At 40.5% G+C, this 21,042-nt stretch overlaps 1 protein-coding gene across 1 annotated transcript in view; it reads left to right on the top strand.

Moving 5' to 3' along the window:
- Nucleotides 1-2,563: 2,563 nt before the first annotated feature.
- NAE1 (NEDD8 activating enzyme E1 subunit 1) overlaps nt 2,564-21,042 on the top strand; it is a 35,261-nt gene continuing 16,782 nt past the window's right edge. The window contains exons 1-11 of the mRNA XM_049863849.1: nt 2,564-2,706; nt 6,479-6,582; nt 6,676-6,736; nt 8,570-8,600; nt 9,331-9,402; nt 9,631-9,710; nt 14,918-15,027; nt 17,795-17,904; nt 18,748-18,810; nt 19,310-19,373; nt 19,664-19,755. Of these exons, the coding sequence (XP_049719806.1) occupies nt 2,654-2,706; nt 6,479-6,582; nt 6,676-6,736; nt 8,570-8,600; nt 9,331-9,402; nt 9,631-9,710; nt 14,918-15,027; nt 17,795-17,904; nt 18,748-18,810; nt 19,310-19,373; nt 19,664-19,755 (840 nt within the window). The 5' untranslated portion in view covers nt 2,564-2,653. The remainder of the gene's footprint in view (nt 2,707-6,478; nt 6,583-6,675; nt 6,737-8,569; nt 8,601-9,330; nt 9,403-9,630; nt 9,711-14,917; nt 15,028-17,794; nt 17,905-18,747; nt 18,811-19,309; nt 19,374-19,663; nt 19,756-21,042) is intronic.

Raw genomic sequence — 21,042 nt, 5'->3', positions numbered from 1 at the left:
TCCCCAGGTCCCTGTCCCTGCTACTCTGGCCTTGGTAGTGTTTGGCTTTGTTCAGGAAACTGCTTTGCTTTGGTTTAGTCCAGTTATGCTGAACTTTCCTGTACTGTGTGTTGTCTTTCCCTTCACCTAAAATAGTTCTTGTCTACTATCTAATTAGTGAATACCTTTCTCCCTCCCTCCCCACCCTGTAACCATCAAATAATATTCTTCTGTGTTTAAACTATTTCTTGAATTTTGCTACTGACTAATTTCACTCAGCATAATGCCTTCCAGATTCCTCCATGTTATGAAATGTTTCACGGATTCATCATTGAACAACAACGTTTTACAGATGAGGACAATGAGGTTCAGAAGAACAAAGTGAGTTGCCCAATGTCACACAGCTAAGAAGAACAGGTGGTGGGATTAGTCATTAGCCAGCAGCCTTCTTGCCCCATTATGGATTGAATTGTGTCTCCCAAAAATGTGTGTTAACTTGGCTAGGGCATGATTCCCAGTATTGTGTAATTGTCCACAATTTTGTGATGTGATGTGATTATCCTATGTGTTGTAAACACTAACATCTATGATATAAATGAGGCAGGATTAGAGGCAGTTATGTTAGAGGCAGGATTAGAGGCAGGACTCAATCTACAGGATTAGATTGTATCTTGGGTAAAGCTCTTTTGAGATATAAAAGAGAGAAGTGAGCAGAGAGGAGAGGGACCTCATACCACCAAGAAAGACGTGCTGGGAGTGGAGTTTGTCCTTTAGACCTGGGGTCCCTGCATTGAGAAACTCCTAGACCAGGGGAAGATTGATGACAAGGATCTGCTCCCAGAACTGACAGAGAGAAAGTCTTGCCTGGGAGCTGGCACCATGAGTTTGCACTTCTAGCCTCCTAGACTATGAGAGAATAAATTTCTCTTTATTAAAGCCATCCAGTTATGTTATCTCTGTTATAGCAGCACTAGATAACTATGTCCCATTATGTAGGAAAAATTATACTGAGCTATCTTTTTTTTACAGATACCACCAACAGAAACCTTCTCAAAATCATGTATTTCTTCGGTAGCAACATGACTCCCCCCTGATTTTGGGGGGTGGTTCCTTTTATTTAGTCAATGACTGCACTGAACGTGAGAGGTTGTGCGGTGAACTTTCACTTGCCACTTTTTGACCTTGCCACGTTACCTGGGCGTATTTTATTATCCCTTATATTTCACCTGTCCAACTGGAGAAGGAAATGTGACAGCATAAGCATATGAGGAGCTGGGAAAGCCTCATGCTTCTGTTTCCCAACAGCCATGTCCCATAGGTGCTGGGTAAGGGCCAGGGAAGGTGTGGCGGGGAGTGTGCACCCACCCTGATCCTGGAGACAACACCCAGGGACAATTGCATCTATCATCACTGCATTATTACTGTCAAACTGTGACACCTCCCCTGTTCCCAACCAAGGGTAAGGTAGGGGTGGGCATTGGGACCTGTGCTCATTTTCACCTTATTTCAGGCCATTATTATTAACCTGAAGGTGCCTATAGGGTCTGGGAAGTAGAGGGGGAGGAATCCTTGTCTCCCTCCCTGCTGGTCTCCTGACTTTCAGCTCTTTCCCTTTCCCTCAGCCTTATGGCAGTGGCCCCTTCCTTCCCACCCATCCCCACAGGGCAGCGATCCTCTTCCTGAAGAGTGGCTCTTCAGGAAGTAGCGGACATTAACTTCCTCCTTGCAAGTTCACAGTCCTCACAGCCTGGCTCCTGCTGTCTCTCAAACCTCCCCTGACCACTTCCTACCCCTCGTCTGACTCCCCAGGACACCAAACTCACTCTAGAAGCTACGGCTCAGCCTGCAGTGCTTTCGCCGCCTCTCAAAGATGACGCTTGCTGTTCCTCCTGCTTAAAACACCCTTCCATCCCAACACCACTTGAAACATTCCTGGAAAAGGAAGAGGGTGGGGTCCCTCTGGGCACCCCTCAACATACCAGCTACCCTCTCTCTCTTCGTACATTCTCTGACAAGCACTTATTTACTGTCCCTTTTCCCTCACGGGTCTGTGAGCAACCAAAAACAGGGCCTCCTTTTTGGTAAGAGCTGGGAGCAGCTTACTTTGTGGTACAAAACATACCCTCAGGGTGTGGGCTTGTTGCAGGGAAGACTGGATGAAATGGACGGACAATAATGATCATAATAATGAAAGTTATTATTCATCCAGGATTTTTTTGTGAGTCTGGCTCTGTATATTCAAAATCTTCTTTAAGGCTAAAAGAACACTCTAACGGAGACCCACGTATCCCCATTGCTCAGACGGGGAAACTAAGGATTTGGGAGGTAAAGAGGGGATCTCACACAAGTAAATGATTAAAACCCAAGTCGGCGTGATTCCAAAGACCGAGTCCCTCACTATTACAGCATGGACAGAGGGAGAGACTGGTAGACCTGCGGGGCTGTTGCACTCGGACTGACTGGACCAGCCACCCGAGACCAGGTCCGGGTAGCGGCTGCCTACGCCTAGCGTACCGTCGACGCGTGCGCAGTGCAGTGGCGGCGCCCCCTAGGGGCGGCGCGTAGACGGCTGCGGCGGCTGCGAAGGGGCGCTCAGTGCGCCTGTGCGCGGGCGGAGGTGGTGGTGGTGGCCCTCTGCAGGGGCTCGGCTTTTCTCCGCGCGGCGAGCGCTGCCATGGCTCAGCCGGGGAAGCTGCGCAAGGAGCAGAAGTACGACCGGCAGCTGAGGTGAGCCGGGGCTTCCCGAGCGTGGCGGTCGTGCCGGCGGGTTCCCCTGCGTCCGGGGCGGGCCTGAGCGCGCGGACGGCGCGGTGGGGCCTCTCTCAGGCCTCCCGCCAGGCCAGGCCGTGTGGGGCGCGGAGAGCCGGCGCTCAGGGCTCCGACCAGGGACCCGGGGGTTCCGCGAGGGCCGGGACTCCCCCACCTCCGCCACGCGCTCTTTGGTCTGAAGGGCTCGGTCCCAGCGCCAGCCGGGTCACCAGGGCGGCCACCGGCCCCGCCACGCCGCGCTCAGCCTCTCGCCTGTAGAATGGGGGAATTGGGGATACCCCACCCCGGCGACTGAGAGCGATACCAAGTGTTAGGTATTGTTTAAAATCGGCTCTGTCCAATAAAAATATAATGCTAGCCCCAAATACGATCCACATACGTAGTTGTAAATTTTCTAGTAGCCACGTTAAAAGTGAAAAGAGACAGGTGTGATCAATTTTACCAGTATGTTTATTTAACGCAGTATATCCAAAATACTACCATTTCAACGTAATCAGTGTAAAAGCTTACTTACTGGAGATATTTTACATTCTTTTTTCCATACTGTCTTCGAGATCCTGTGTGTATTTTGCGCTTCCCAAAACCAGACCCGTTGCCATCGAGTGGATTCTGACAGTACATCTCTGAGCCACATTTCTAGTGCTCAGTAGCAACACGTGGCTAAGCCCAAACCAAACCCTGCTGCAGTCAATTTGGACTCATCCTGACCCCATGTGTTACAGAGTAGAACTGCTCCATAGGGTTTTCTTGGCTGTAATCTTTATGGAAGCAAATCGTCAGGCCTTTCCTCTGCGGTGCAGCTGGGTAGGTTCAAACTGCCAACCTTCAGGTTAGTAGTTAAGTGCAAATAGTTTGAGCCACTCAGGGACCTGCCTTGTTGGGCAGTGGAGGTCTAAGCCTTGTCCTTTGCTGCTTTCCCGCTTGCCTTTTCTCCTCACACTCCGCCTTCCTTATTTATTGAGCATTTTCTATGTGCTGAAGCGATAGAGGTAACAAAGATGCTTCCCCTCACCTCCAAGTTTCTGAAGCCCCCAACCCTAGAGAAGTTACTTTATGTACCTAAGAACAGAAACTCCCATTTGCACTACTGTCTAGGGCTGTATTACGGACTTTAGGCGCTAAAGTCTAATAGCAGCCTTGAAGGCAGACATTCTGCTTTACAGAAAGGGAAACAGCCTTGGTGAGTTTAGGTAACTTGTTTGTCCTGTGCCCTGTGTGTGTAAGCCAGGATTTAAACTCAGGCTCTTCTGGCTTTTTCAGAGAGGTGGTACTGTGTCACATCACTTTGCTTCCAGCTTCTGGCCAAAGAGGCAAGGTGGTAGAATTCCTGTAAGCAGCTTATGTTCTCTTGTAAATTCTTGGAGTTCCTTGTGTTTTGAATGCAGATATAACCATATGTGACAGAGCTGAGAAGATATTTAAGGTCACTAAGGAACTGTAATAGAAACCCTGGTGGCGTAGTGGTTAACAGCTGTGGCTGCTAACCAAAAGATCAGCAGTTTGAATCCGCCAGGTGCTCCTTGGAAACCCTATGGGGCAGTACTCCTTTGTCCTATAGGGTTAATATGAGTTGCAATCAACTCTACAGAAACGGATTTTTTAAGCAACTGTAAAAGAGCCCTGATGGTGCAAAAGGTTGGCAGATCGAATCCACCCAGCAATTCTGCAGGAGAAAGACCTGGCAGTCTGCTTCTGTAAAGATTATAACCTAGAAAACCCTTGAGGCAGCTCTCTTCTGTCACATGGAGTTGCTACGAATCAGAGGCGACTTGACAGTACCCAACAAGCAACTTTAACAAAAGAGGGGTTTTGCTGAGTTCTTGACATTTAAGAAACACACTTTACCTTTCATTGGGAGAACTGGTTATTGACTTTGAAGTGTCAGAGGGAAGCAGTCTAAAGTGAAGTTGTCAGAAAGGTTCTGGCTCCCCTTAGTTAGCCAAGCAAGAGAGTAGAGAGGATTGATTTCTTGTTTCGCCCCTTCTTGAAATATGTTTAGGGATACACTATTATTCTGTTAGGCTCACTCTCCAACTACCCAAAAACCAGTTACCGACGAGTCTATTTGGACTCATAGTGACCCTATAGGACAGAGTAGAACTGCCCCGTAGGGTTTCTGAGGAGCGGCTAGTGGACTTGAACTGCCCACCTGGGCTGTGCCACCTGGGCTCCCCAACTACCCAAGGATCCATTAACCAAATATATTGGAGTCTTCTGTGTGCCCTACTCTCATGGGGAAAAAAAAAAAAAAAACACAAACAGATGTTGCTATTCATCTGGTTCTTCAGGCTATCCCCCCATTCATTTGACAACTGTTCAGTGATCACTCTGGGCAAGGCATTGTGCCAGGTATTGGGGCTCCAGTGGTGAACAGAAACAGAGTGCTCAGGGCCCTTATGGAGCTTAGAGCAGAGAGGGGAGATGGATAGTCAGCAAATAAAAAACCAATTACAGCAGTTACAGGTTGTGATATGCTCTGGAGGACACAGTGGCTGCACATAAGGGGAAAGCTGCTTTAGGTCCGGTGATGAAGAAGGAACATTAAAGTCCTATTGGTTCTCTAGGCTGCTAATACCTACCTGGCTGTGGCAATTTTCTAATGATTTGGGATCCATGTATACTTCCTAGGAGCCCTGGTGGTGCAGTGGTTAAGAAATGGGCTACTAACCAAAAGAATGGCAATTCGAATCCACCAGGCACTGCTTGGAAACCCTATGGGGCAGTTCTACTCTGTCCTGTAGGGTTGCTGTGAATCAGAATTGACAGCAACAGGTTTGGTTTTTTATTTTTATACTTCCTATGTTGTTAGGTGCCGTGGAGTTGATTTTGACCCATAGCAATCCTGTGTGACAGAGTAGAACTGCCCCACAGGGTTTTCTAGGCTGTGATCTTTACAGGAGCAGGCAGCCAGGTCTTTCTCTACCCGGGAGCCACTGGGTGGGTTTGAATTGCCAACCTTTCAGTTAGCAGCCAAGCACTTAACCATTGCACCACCAGGGCTTCCTATATTACTGAGAAGGAAAGATAAATTAGTTAATAGGTTTTCCTGGGTGAAGATAACGAGGTTGGCCCAGGTACAGTGATTTGTGTGTGATTATGTACCTTGCCCCTGTAACAATGTGCCATTGTGAATCAAGTTACAACGTTCATTTCTAGTTCTTATTACATCTTTGTGTTAATTAATTTTGCATTTATTAATCATGTGATTAGAATGTTCATTGTGTATTATATTTTAAAGTTCTTCCCTAGAAATTGATGTGAAGCTGATGACATTTTCTTGCTAAAATTTTTACTCACTTTTGCAGATGTCACAGCAGTAAGCCCTGTGTCAAGATCCTAAATGCACTGGATCCATGTAACTTAAGGAGAAATGAAATAGAGAACAAGTTTCAAATCTAAGACACTTTAATGTTAATGAGCTGTGAGTTAAAGACTTCTGTAAGTTCTCTGGTTTGAAAAGAGTAATGGAGGAGGAGCCAGAAGTGAAGAGCAAGTTCCTGGTTCTGATTTGACCCTCTTCTTACTATGCAAGGCATCAACTTGTCTTAGTCTTAGGTTACTCAACTATGTAATTCTGGTAATAGCATCTGCTATTCCTGTCTCACATGGTTGCCATGGTTATATCAGTTCCCCTATGGAAGAACGCATTAAAAATGAAAGATCATTCAAGTATGAAAGTTATATTTTTGTGAAAGTTTTAGAAATGTTGAATTTGTGTCTTGTTTTGTAGACTGTGGGGTGATCATGGGCAAGAGGCTTTAGAATCTGCTCATGTTTGCCTAATAAATGCAACAGCCACAGGAACTGAAATTCTTAAAAACTTGGTACTACCAGGTAATGTAGTTTTATGGTTGTGTTCTAAATTTACTTCTTTAAGGTTTTGAACTAAAAATGTATTTTCTTGACTGACTCTGTTTTGTCTCCCAGGTGTTGGTTCATTTACAATTATTGATGGAAATCAGGTCAGCGGAGAAGATGCTGGAAACAAGTATGTTCTGTTATTTTCAAATATGAACATGTTAGAGAAGGCAGTGTACTGTCATAGGAGAGTGAGGCCTGAATCCTAGCTTCATCTCTTCCAGCAGAGTGACTTGACTCTCAGGTGGAAATAATCCCTTTGTTTAGACTTAAAGTGAGGATGAAGTAAATTAATGTTATTTTATAGGTAAAGTGCTAGCATGGGTGTCTGGCAAATAGGCCATTAATAAAAAGTACCCATGATTACTATCTTTATTGTTGTTATTAATGCAAAGGAGTAGTAATTATTCCTTTATTTGTGAAATCTGGACACTTCCTCAGTCCTTGCATTGATTCTGAGGCGTTACTATGTGAGTGACAGTAATTATATTTCAGGATTATGAGAATGAGAAAAGCAATACCTTTTCTTTGTTAGCTTGGTCTAGCTATCTCTGTCTACACTACACAGTCTCTATGAAAGTACAGTTTTAAAGATGGCCTGGATATCATTCTTTAAAGATTATATTAAGACTCTCAGAACACCCCCAAATTGGAATTTCAGGCTCACCTTTTCAGGGACTTGGGGTCTGGGATCTCTCATTGGATTTGTCAGTAAATAACAATAGCAAATAAATACAAGGAAAAACAGGATCTGGTTCATATAGAGCTTTGATGTCTTCTCTGGGTGTGTGCATAAGTTTCCTTTATCCACAATACAGCCCTTTTATTGGTATCTAAGAAAAAGTCCTGTTGTCTTTGCTTGCTTAATCTCAGTACGCAGGTAGTGTGCTTGATTGATTAAAGTAGGATGTAAGGTTAAGGTTTCTCTTTCTTATGGAGCCAGTGAGCTTGTGTTGTAAGTGGCACCTTGACTCTGATCAGCAGTGTCAGATCTGGGGCTGGGAACCTGACAAGCATATGTGTGGGAGGAAACCTGAATAAATTTGTTATAAACCCAGTGCCGTCGATATAGAATTGTTATAGTTACATGCAAAAGCAAACGGTTCAGTGTTCAGTATGATATTTCCTGAAGTGTGGTCTGGGGAACTCTGGTTCTAGGTAATATTAATCACTGTTAAATGGGCAAATGGATTCCACGGTTGGATGAGTTTGGAAAATGGGTAAAATGAAGTTAAATATTTCTTTACCAAAAGACTTTCAAACCCAAAACCCAGACTTACAAAGTATGTGTAATATATATATATATTTTTTTTTTTTTAATTTTTATTAAGCTTCAAGTGAACATTTACCATTCCAATCAGTCTGTCACATGTAGGTTTACATACATCTTACTCCCTTCTCCCACTTGCTCTCCCCCTATTAAGTCAGCCCTTACAGTCTCTCGTTTCGTGCCAATTTTACCTTCTTCCCTCTCTCTCTATCTTCCCATCCCCCCTCCAGTCAAGAGTTGCCAACACACTCTCCTGTGTCCACCTGATTTAATTAGCTCACTCTTCATCAGTATCTCTCTCCCCCCCACTGACCAGTCCTTTTCATGCCTGATGATTTGTCTTCGGGGATGGTTCCTGTCCTGTGTAATATATATATTTTGCATTTCCAAGCAGGACATACAGCATATAGTGTTTCTTAAACTCTTTTTTTTAGCCAAGGAACTCTTTTCTTTCAGAGCTTCTTGTGAAATTTCTCATTCTGTGTATACACGTTGGGAAGTATTGATTTATTAGCCCATCTTTGTTTACAAGTCTCATCTAATTTTCTTCCTTTAAGAAGGCTTTTACAATCTGAGATCAAAATATAATTTGTTTTATACTATGAATGAAATATACCTGGCATTATGAGTAACCTTTCCTTTATAGTCAAATAAGGCTTTTAATTGAATTAATTTATTTTTTCCCCATTGTAGTTTTTTCCTCCAAAGAAGCAGTATCGGAAAGGTAAAACATTGTTTGTTATAGGATATAGTTGTGTGTGAGCATCTAATGATGCCACTATGTTTTGATTGCTTGAAAAGCTTAGACTTTAAAAGAGCTTATTTCTCTGAGACAAAAAGTTGAATCAGCTCGTTTTTCTGATCTTGTGAATCTTTATATGAATATTTGTTAGTCTGAAAACTTAGAAGTACTGTCTATATTTTTATACTGTATCGTGTATCTTTTATTAAAGGTAAATCTTGAATAATGGTATGTTCAGAGCATGGAGTATTGTGCTCAACACAATTTTTAAGAGATAACTGGAATACCCTTTAGTTTTATAGTTTGTGTTAAGAATTTTACAGTATTAGCTTAGTACAGTGTTCTGAATGGGAATGACTGTTTCTTTAATGATTGGCCTCTGTTGTACAGGATTATAGATGTTGGCGGTTAGTTTGAGTCTGAACTTGATTCAGGACATCCTCACCTGCTACCCAGGGTTTTCTGTCTATTTGCCTAATCAGAAAAGTAGAGTGCAAATAGTATAGTCATTTAAGGACTCTGGATAATAAAATTTTAGCTGTTTTAAGTAATATTCTGGTTGAATCCTAGTTTAAGCACTGCAGAAAGAATTGTCATACGTATGCATGAAATTCGATAGTTTTACAATGTGTTTTGACTGCCCTGTAAGTTGAGGGGTTACATTGTAATCGATTTTTCTCTAATTCAAGTCAAATGCTTTGTTTTTAAAAAGAACCGAGCTCAAGCTGCCATGGAATTCTTACAAGAATTAAATACTGATGTCTCTGGAGGTTTTGTGGAAGAGGTACATACATATAAACATTATTATTTCTGTATGGAGATATAATTATTTTAATAATTCTAAATCCTAGGAATTTTGAATCTTTGTATCGTCTATGTTTATTTGAGAGTTGAATTACTTTAACTTTGGAGTCTAGTATATTGCCTCATTTGTTCCAAAATAGTTTAACTGTTTCTGCCATGTTTAATATGAATGTGAAAATTTTGAATTTTTTTCCCCTGTCCTATTTAGAGTCCAGAAAACCTTCTAGACAATGATCCTTCATTTTTCTGTAGGTTTACCATTGTGGTTGCAACTCAACTCCCTGAAAGGTAAATTTTTATGTTAATATGTTTTTATTTTAATCTCTTATTAGAGTTGCATGATTTTCTTTTCTCTTCATAATCTAAGATTTAGTTTAAAAAAATTTTAAACTATGCCCATATACCTGTTGCCATCGAGTTAATTCTGACTCAGCGACCCTATAGGACAGAGTAGAACTGCCCCAAAGGGTTTCCAAGGAGTGGCTGGTGGATTCGAACTGCCAACTTTTTGGTTAGCAGCTGTTGGTCTTAACCACTGCACTGCCAGGTCCCATAGAAGCCTTTAATTGGAAGCACTTATAAATCTTCCTCTATTATGCGATCTCTGACATTGTTTCTATTACCAAGGCCATATTTTCCAACTACTCATCCTTCTTTGTTTCCAACTTACGCATTGCAATCACTAGTAATTATCAGTGCATCTTGATTGCATGTTTGATCAATTTCAGACTGCAGAACTTGGTAAAAATCTTTAATTTCTCCATCTTTGGCATTAGTAGTTGGCGTGTAAATTTGAATAATAGTCGTGTTAACTGGTCTTCCTTGTAGGCGTGTGGATATTATCCTATCACTGACAGCATTTTACTTCAGGATAGACCTTGAAATGTTCTTTTTGATGATGAACGTGGTGCCATTCCTCTTCAGTTTGTCATTACTGGCAAAGTAGACCACACGATTGCCCAATTCAGAATGGCCAATACCAGTCCATTTCGGCTCACTAATGCCTAGGATATTGATCTTTATGTGTTTCATTTCATTTTTGATGATTTCCAATTTTCCTAGATTCATATTTCGTATATATCATGTCCTGATTATTAATGGATGTTTGCAGCTGTTTCTTCTCTTTTTGAGTTATGCCACCTCAGCAAATGAAGGTCCCGAAAGCTTTATTCCATCCACATCATTAAGGCTGACTCTACTTTGAGGAGGCCGCTCTTCCCTAGTTGTATTTTGAGTGCCTTCCAACCTGAGGAGCTCATCTTCCAGCACTGTATCAGACAAATGTTCCACTGCTATTCATAAAGTTTTCACTGGCTAATTCTTTTTTGGCAGTAGAAGCCAGGTCTTTCTTCCTAGTTTGTCTTAGTCTGGAAGCTCTGCTGAAACCTGTCCACAGTGGGTGACCCTGCTGGTATTTGAAATACCAGTGGCATAGCTTCCAGCATTACCATAACATGTAAGCCACCATAGTATGACAAACTGACAGACCAGTGGTGGTATAATTTTGCAAGACCAACAACGTATTCATTGCAGATACCTTTTTTCAACAACATAAATGGCAACTATACATGTGGACCTTGCCGGATGGAATGCACGGGAATCAAATTGACTACATCTGTGGAAAAAGACAATGGAGAAGGTCAGTATCATCAGGATGAGGCCAGGGGCCGACTGCGGAACAGACCATCAATTGCTTATATGTAAGTTCCGTTTGAAGCTGAAGAAGATTAAAGCAAATCCATGAGAGCCAAAGTACGACCTTGGGTATATCCCACCTGAATTTAGAGACTGCCTCAAGAATAGATTTGACGCACTGAACACTAATGACTGAAGACCAGGCAAATTATGGGATGACATCAAGGACATCATCCATGAAGAAAGCAAAAGGTCATTAAAAAGACAGGAAAGAAAGGAAAGAACATCCTTGGCATTTCTCAAACTGAAAGAATTAAAGAAAAAATTCAAGCCTCGAGTTGCAATATCAAAGGATTCTATGGGCAAAATATTGAGTGATGCAGGAAGAAGCATCAAAGGAAGATGGAAGGAATATGTAGAGTCATTGTATCAAAAAGAATTGGTTGACATTCAGCCATTTTAAGAGGTAGCATATGATCAAGAACCGCTGGTATTGAAGGAAGAAATCCAAGCTACACCGAAGGCATTGGTGAAAAACAAGGGTCCAGGAATTGACTGAGTACCAAATAAGATGTTTCAACAAACTGATACAATGCTGGAAGTGCTCACTTGCCTGTGCCAAAAAATTTGAAGGATAGCTACCTGGCCAACTGACTGGAAGAGATCCATATTTGTGCCCATTCCAAAGAAAGGTGATCCAACGGAATGTGGAAATTCTCAAACAACATCATTAGTATCACAGGTAAGTAAAATTCTGCTGAAAACCGTTCAAAAATGGTTGAAGCAGTACATTGACAGGGAAGTGCCAGAAATTCAGGCTGGATTCAGAAGAGGACATGTAGGTGGAGAGGGAAAAACACTAAATAGACAATAGATGAGTGGTAACTTTGGTGAAGGGTAAGACAGTCACAGTGTTGGGGAAGCCAGCACAACTTGTCCAAGGCAAGGTCATGGAAGCTCCAAAGTCATATACAAACTCCCTGAGTGACCAAATTGCTAGGCTGAGGGCTAGGGACCATAGTCTCGGGGAACATGTAGCCCAGTTGGTGTAACATAGTTTATAAAGAAAATGTTCTACTTTGGTAAGTAGCGTCTGGGGTCTTAAAAGCTTGTGAGCAGCCGTCTAGGATACTCTACTGGTCTCACCCTGTCTGGAGCAAGGGAGAATGAAGAAAACCAAATACAAAAGGGGAAGATTAGTCCAAATGACTAATGGATCACAAGTACCGCAGCCTCCACCAGACCGAGTCTACCACAACTAGATGGTGCCTGGCCACCACTGCCCCCTGATCTGACAGGGATTACAATAGAGGGTTCCAGACAGAGCCAGAGAAAAATAGAGAGCAAAATTCTAACTCACAAAAAAAAAGAAAAAGGACCAGGCTTACTGGTATGACAGAGACTGGAGAAACCCCAAGAATATGGCCTGCAGTCACCGTTTTAGCTCAGTAACGATGTCACTCCTGAGGTTCACCCTTCAACTAAAGACTGAACAGGCCCGTAAAACAAAACAAGACTAAAGGGCATGCCAGCCTGGGGGTAAGGATGCAAAGGCAGGAAAGGGACAGGAAAGCTGGTAATGGGAAACCTAAAGTCAAGAAGAGGAGAGTGTTGACATGTGGGGTTGGCAACCAGTGTCACAAAACAATATGTGTATTGTTTAATGAGAAATTAGTTTTCTTTGTAAACCTATATCTAAAAAAGTACGATAAAAAAAAGTTAACACATGTAGATTTTAGCACATGTAAATTTTCTGCAAATACTCACCTTTATGAACTCGATTAAGGAGCCCTGGTGGTGCGGTGGTTAAAGTGATTGACTGCTAACTGAAAGGTCAGTGGTTCAAAACCACCAGTGGCTCTGTGGAAGAGAGATGTGGGTGTCTGCTTCCGTGGAGATTTACAGCCGTGCAACCCCTGTGGGGTCGCTATGAGTCGGAATGGACTCTATGGCATTGGGTTTAACTTTTTGGGTTATGAACTCCATCTATGCATAGGAATGTTAAAAACACTGTTATTATTGTAACAAAATCTTAATACTAACAATTACATAAAAGAAAAAAAAAGATGAAAAGGTAAAGAGATAGGGAAACTAGATTCCTGAAAATGGAACAACCGGAACGGAAACAATGAGAAAGTTCACGCGTGGTGATGAATGTAACCAATGTTACTGAACAGTTTGTGTACAAATTGTTGAATGGGAACCTAGTCTACTGTGCAGACTTTCACTGAAAACACAGTAAAACTATTTTAAAAAAAGAAGAGGAGGATGTGAAACGAGTGATATCGTTGCTGATGTCAGATGGATCTTGGCTGAAAGCGGAGAATTCCAGAAAGATGTTCACCTGTGTTTTATTGACTATGCAAAGACATTCGACTGTGTGGATCATAACAAATTATGGATAACCTTACGAAGAATGGGAATTCCAGAACACTTAATTGTGCTCATGAAGAACCTGTACATAGATCAAGAGGCAGTCGTTTAAACAGCTCAAGGGGCTACTGCATGATTTAAAACCAGGAAAGGTGTGCATCAGGATTGTATCCTTTTACCATACTTACTGAGTCTGTATGCTGTGCAGATAATATTGAAAATATTGAAGTTGCCAAGGATTTTATTTTACTTGGATCCACAATCAACACCAACGGAAGCAGCAGTCAGGAAACCACAGGATGTATCGCATTGGGCAAATCTGCTGTAAAACACCTCATTAAAGTGTTATAAAGCAAAGATGTCACTCTAAGGACCATAGCTTGCCTTATATGCATGTGAAAGCTAGACAGTGAATAAGGAAGATTGAAGAAGACTTGATGCCTTTGAATTATTGTGTTGGCGAAGAATGTTGAATATACCGTGGACTGCCAGAAGAGCAAACAAATCTGTCTTGGAAGAAGTACAGCCAGAATGCTGCTTAGAAGTGAGGATGGTGAGACTTTGTCTCACGTACTTTGGACATGTTATCCAGAGGGACCAGTCCCTGGAGGAGGACATCACACTTGGTAAAGTATAAGGTCAGGGAAAAAGAGGAAGACCCTCAACAAGATTGATTGATACAGTGGCTGCAACAGTGGGCTGAAGCATAGCAGGGATTTTGAGGATGGTGCAGGATCGGGCAGTGTTTTGTTCTGTTGTACATAGGGTTGCTGTGAGTCGAAACAGACTCGATGGCGCCTAACAGCGTAAATCTTCCAGCACTGACGAAACTGGAAAGAGGAAAATTCTTTTTTAATATATTTTATATATAAATTTTTAAAAATGTATTTAGAGTAGTTAAACTGAACACTGGTTATTTTTTAGTGATGAAAACTAGTAAGACTTGATTATAGGAATCATTTTGGGGTCTGTACAAGGGTTTTTATAGGAATTCCTGAGTGGTGCAAACAGTTAATCCACTTGACTGCTAAGTAAAAAGTTGGAGACTCAAGTCTACCCAGTGGCACCTTGGAAGAAACCTGGTGATCTACTTCTGAAAAGTCAGCCATTGAAAACCCTGTGGAGCACAGTTCTACTCAAACATACGTGGGGTCCCCTTGAGTCAGAATTGATTTGATAGCGACTGGTCTTTTTTTACAAGAGTTTTATAAATGTTTTTATCTTCATTATAGAAATGTTTAGAAAGTGCCTTTCAATATAAAAAAGCTGGGGCTTTTAGAATACTTGAGTCCAAAATACATACTTTCCTTAAGACTGTACCCTTGTGGAATTGCTTGCTTTTCAGTACATCCTTGACTTGCTTATGTAAGTGTAGTAGATGTCTCTTTACCTTTATTATTTGAGTAAGAAAGTTGCTTTATTTTAAGGCATTTTCACGTTTGGCATATATCTATTTGCTCATCGTCTTATTTTGGTTTTCTTCGCAGTACATTACTACGTTTAGCAGATGTCCTCTGGAATTCTCAAATCCCTCTTTTGGTCTGTAGGACATATGGACTAGTTGGTTATATGAGGATCATAATAAAAGAACATCCAGGTAAAATTGTTGAGCATATGGGTTTGCTATTAGTTGCTCTGGCTATAATTTTAGAAAATTGACAATTTAGACAGTTAAGTTTATGAAGTAAATTTGTAGTAGCACAACTTTGGTTACGGTGTTCAAAGTGGCAGTGAAACTCAGAAGCACACATAGGTTTTAATCTAGTATTTCTTTTACTTAGCATTATAAAAGGATACAAAGCAGGTGATACAACAGGTATGGCTTCTTTATTTTATTAGGAGACCCTGCAGCTACACAAGTCCCTAGCTGCTTTCTCCTATCACTCACACAAGGCATGTGTCGCTGCTGTAAGCGAGAGCCAAGATATGTGGGTCACTTAGACATGTAGAATTCATACCATCTTTTCCCCATCAATCTTTTATTCTATTTTTATGCAGGCTCCAGACCTTCATGCTGTGTCACAGCTCCCTCAGTTCAGATGCAGTTCCACACTATAGCCAAGGAAACAGTCTCCTGGGAGACCAAAGTCACTTATGGGCAGGCCTGCATCAATTCAGGGCTGGTAATAGTCCTTATAAGATTTGACTCTTAAGTCATCACAAAATTTTCTTTCAATACTCACGGAGTACTCTTATTTAGTCTAGAACATGTTTTCATTGTGTACCAAGTACGGGCCAGGCAGTTTACTAGTACAGTGATAGCCATTGGCATTGGTAGCATCACTGAGGAGGAGTATCTGTGTGGGCAGTTAGGGAGTGGTTAGAGGATAAGCTTCTGGTAGGAGGTGGTGGGCCACTGAAGAGTTATAAGTGGGAGAGTAACAGGGTGAAAGTTTTATTTTAAATGAGTCACCCTGGAAGCTGAATATGGATGGGTTTAAAGAGGTAAAGTTCGGAGGCAGGGGTTGCTGTTAGAAGATTTCTGGTGGTCTAGGTGAGAGAGGGAGCCCTGGTGGCACAGCAGTTAAGAGCTCCGCTGCTAACCAAGAGGTCGGCAGTTTGAATCCACCAGCTGCTCCTTGGAAACCCTATGGGGGCAGTTTTACCCTTTTTTTTTTTTTATTGGGTAGCTATGAGTTGGAATTGACTCAACAGCAGTGGATTTGGTTTGGTTTGGTTAGGTGAGGGAGAGAGTGAGAGCTCCTGATTTAGGATAGATTTCAGGGATAGGGATGAAGGGGTAGATAATAATGAAGGTTAACATTGCTAGCTGTGTGTCTGCCTTTATGTAGTTTATTTCATTTAATCTTTATAAAAACCCTTATAAGGGAGGTGCTATGATATCTGCTGAGGATACTGAGGCATAGAGAGATTGAGTTACTTACCTAAGGTTACACATCTAGCAAGTGACAGAACTGGTTGTATCTCTAATCAGTGCAATTATATATTTTCTTGTACTCCACTTTGTGGAGAGATCAGGACATGGTGAGTGATTGATGTTGAGGCCAAGGAAGCGAGAAGTGAAGGATGACCATTAGGTTTCTAGGCAGGTGTCTAGGTAGATGGTGATACTGTCTACTGAGGACCACAGGAGGAAGGGTAAGTTGTTAGGTGCTATCCATACTTATATTTTATTGATGTTTTATCTTTTCTAATTATAATTACAAGGAGATTCTGCTCTAAATGAATCTTGGCTTTACTTATATTAAAACTATAGTCCGCTTAAAATTTTTGCAATTTACTGTATAGTAAGATTTGGTATGGATTACCCAAAAGCAAGGTAAGCACGTGCTTAGGGCATCAACAGAACAGGGGCACCAGCTGTCCAAAGCAGAGGCCCATAGATGCCAAGCAGACAGGACACAAGAAAAAGCAAGCTCACAGCATTGATTCATTGATTATTATATCTGGAAGTAGATACTGTTTGGTAGCTTGTGACAAAATCATTGAAGAACTTCTAAAAGCAAAGAGTAGAAATATTTTTAATTATAACACGTTAGAGATGAAAGATTTATCTAAAAATAAAATTGTAGTTTTTCTGATCATTAAATTTTCTTCTATGACATCTTTTCGTTTGCTCATTTATAATTATAGCATTTATTATAAAAAACAAGCATCAAAATTGAAGCAAGAGCCGTTTAGAGCAAAATTGGTGAAAGTCAGTTTTTTGTTGTGGAAGATCAAGAGAATTTTACATTGATTGTTGAAACAGCTAGGTTCACTGACTTGTTTTCTTTGTTGTAGAATATGGGGAATATTCTTTTTGTAGAAAATCTGATTTATAAGTGGCATAGTGGTTAAGTGCTACAGCTGCTAACCAAAGGGTTGGCGGTTCGAATCCACCAGGCGCTCCTTGGAAACTCTATGGGGCAGTCCTACTCCGTCCTATAGGGTTGCTATGAGTTGGAATCGACTCGAGGGCACTGGGACTGGTAAAAGATCTTAGTATCCCGTGTCCACTAAAAATTTTATAATCCAGTTCATCACATTCTACTAAGATGGCATAGGGAACTTTTGTACTCAGTCGCTAATATTACAGTTGCATTTAAAAAGAAGTTACATCGTGAATAGCTAAGACACACAATCACACATGTATACATGCATATGTCTAACTCTCATGCCTCTTTTGAATGTGCGAGTAAGCAGAGGCAGGGACCCCACAGATGATCAGTGTTTAGGGCCCTCATGTGCCTTAATCCAGCCCTGAATAAAATTATACCTCAGTAACACACTGAAAAAAATCTGTAGGTCCTATGTCCACTTAAAACTTATAGAAGGAAATTTCCTAAGTTCCTATAATGAAGTGTATTGCCAGTAGTATCGCTGAAGAGTAAGTTTACCTTTTGAAATTTTCTGTTTCTCAGTAATAGAATCTCACCCGGATAATGCACTAGAGGATCTTCGACTGGATAAACCATTTCCTGAGTTGAGAGAACACTTTCAGTCTTATGATTTGGATAATATGGACAAAAAGGTTGGTAGTCTCCATCTTACAGACTTAAAACGTTCTTTTTAGCCTAACGTTTTTGAATTACACAAGAGTGAGAAAATACTATAAACCTCCATGTACCTGTCATCCAGATTACACTATAATGGCATTTTAGCTTATTTGTGTCAAATAAATCTGTTTTCCCCAAAAATTTGAAAACTTTTTTATTGAAGAAAAATACATTAAATGAACATACCTGTGTTTAGGTCAAGAAACTAACACAAACGTTAACAGGTCTCAGAAGCCCTGTTCATGCCCTTGCCTAAACAAATAGATGTCCTTTCAAAAATAGTTTGAATTTGGGATGGATCTTTGTTGGAATTGATTTCTCTTGAAATTTATTTTCAGTGCTTTAGAACTTCCAAGGCAACTTTGCATATTTCATTATAGAAATGATATTTATAATAATCAAACTATATGATTGGAGGAGTATGTATATATTTTTCATGTACATATTAATTAAGACACAGATGTTTGTTTGGTTCATCAGAAGACACAGAAGATTCTCTTTCTTAGTCTGGTATTGGTATCTGAAATCAACACATTTGAGCTAAATTTTTGGGTGACATCCTGAGACTGTTTTCTTGTTGGTAGAATGGGGACAATCATAGTACAAACCTGACATATCAGGATTACATTGGATACTACGTGTAAAATAATTTATAAAGCAGTTTGTATTAATCTCATTCATTTTCTTCCATTCATTATTCTGTATATAGCAGGAGATGGTTAGTAAATAATGTTGAATTTGTTGAAAATGAGATGTTGTAGTAAAGAATTAATGTTAACTAATACTGACATTTTCTTTGATTTGTCTCTTATTTTTAGGATCACAGCCACACTCCATGGATTGTGATCATCGCTAAATATTTAGCACGGTGGTATAGTGAGGTATGTCTTTTTAATTTTTTTTAGAGACATTCCATAGGTGACTGTATTTTTAATTTATTATAAAGGATTTCATTGGATGGGGGCAGGAGATTAATTTTTTTCTTTATGGAGTTATAGGGCAGAAAAAACCCGTTGCTGTCAAGTGGACTCCAACTCATAGTGACCCTACAGAACAGGGTAGAAGTGCCTCATAGGACTTCCAGGGAGTGGCTGGCGGATTCAAACTGCCGACCTTTTGGTTAACAGCCAAACGATTAACGACTGTGCTACCAGGGCTCCTATAGGGCAAAAGGGTGCTTTTAAATTAAAATGTAATAGTTCCTCTTTTGACACTGATTTTTTTTTTTAATTAACAAAATAAAATTTGAATAAATATTATTCTAAAACCGGCAGTGGGTAACAAATGAGAAATGGCCTACAGTTTGTGTTTTCTATCAAATCTGAATTTCCATATTTTGAATTTTTGTAACTAGATTTTTAAATTTTTCAAATGATTTAGACAAATGGACGAATACCTAAAACATACAAAGAAAAAGAGGACTTCAGGGATTTGATTAGACAAGGTAAGAGTGTGGATGTGATTAAATGTTGTATAAAGTTTGAAAAGCAAACTTGGATTTTTTGGTTAATACCTGTGTCAGATGATGCAGTCATGAGTTTTTCTTTGCCTTGGGGAGGTTAAGGAGCCATTTATTGTATAGTTTTGAGAATGGCTAACGAGAAGCCATATTTCTTCATAAGATTCGGTATTCTGATTGTTCCTTCAGAATCTGACTAGGTTATTTCCGTAATACTTGGGGAAGAGGAAGAGTGAGAAGGGCTTTTGTTTGCTAACTAATTTCTTTTTCAATAGGAATTCTAAAGAATGAAAATGGGGCCCCAGAAGATGAAGAGAATTTTGAGGAAGCTATTAAAAATGTGAACACAGCACTAAATACAACTCAGGTATTAGTTGCTGAGGTCTTTCATATAAGATGTTTTCTTACATGTGAAATAGTTGATTATAAAGATATAACAGTATTTTTTAATTGTATAGCTGGTTAGAAGTAAATTTTTATAATACATATTGAATCTTGTTTTAGTACAATTCTGTGTTGTTAAAATGGATGCCAGTGCTTCAGTGATTCAATGATTTATATAAATTTTTTATTTGAAGTACATGATTTGAGACTTGTAACAGTTTGGAGGTAGGAGTTACATAAAGTGGTATTTTTGCTGGCCCAAAATAGTGTTGCTTGAACAGTTAAATCTTCTTACCCTGCATTCGCTTTTGATAGTAACTACTTGAATATAATGGAACATGAGGATAACTCAGCTTATATACCCTTTGTTTTGTTTTGTTGGTGTAATCTGGCCAGTGAGGTTTTTGAGGAGCTTTGCAATAACAATACCTGGTAGTTTAAGTTAGAATTTTCTTATAATTAAAAAAAAGCAAAAATACTGCCTTTCAAGATAAGAAAGCACTTTAAGCTATTCTTAGAAAAAATTTGGAGACAATGAGATGGTGTTGCTTATTGAGGCATTGATTGGAGTAGTGATTTAAAGTATGTGTATAGTTAACCAAAACTCATCGAATTATACATTTCAGTTCTTTGCAGTTCACTGAATATAAAATTTACCCCAATTAAAACAAACAATTAAGGTTTTAGTGGTTGGAGACAGTAAACTGTGTAAACAGATACATGCACTAGGGAGAGATTAGTGCTCTGACCAAACTTAGAACAGACTAAAGGGGGTCTGGGATTGGGAGGCACTTTTAGATGGGAGGCCAGGAAAAGACTCTAAAGAGATGGGTTTAAGCAGAAACCTGCGTGAAGCGACGTGCAAAGGGCTGGGAGAAGAACTTTGCAAGCTAAGGAAGCATATATGCAAAGAAGTGCTGAAGTAGAATCAAGTTTGGCATTTGTTCAAGGAGCAGTAGGAAAGCCAGTGTGATTGGAATGAAGGGAACAAAGGGGACAGTCGTGGGAAGGATTTGAGTCTGGAGGGACACACCAGGGCTAGATCATAATAGGCCTTGTAGGCTATTGGAGCATTTTGAGCAGGGCCGTAGAGTGACCTGACTTATGTTTCTAAAAGATCATTCTGGCTGTTTTGAGAATCGACTGACTGTAGGGGATTAGGGGTGGCATCAGAGAGACCAGTAAGGAGGTTCCCAATGAGAAATTTCTTTTCTCCACAAATCAGCAGAATTGAAACCTATGATTTCTAGAGTTTTTATTAATTTATCAT

The sequence above is a fragment of the Elephas maximus genome, chromosome 21 (genome assembly GCF_024166365.1).
Source record: "Elephas maximus indicus isolate mEleMax1 chromosome 21, mEleMax1 primary haplotype, whole genome shotgun sequence".
Lineage (NCBI taxonomy): Eukaryota > Metazoa > Chordata > Mammalia > Proboscidea > Elephantidae > Elephas > Elephas maximus.
The sequence above is the reverse complement of the archived record's forward strand: the minus strand, read 5'-3'. Positions and strand labels throughout refer to the sequence as shown.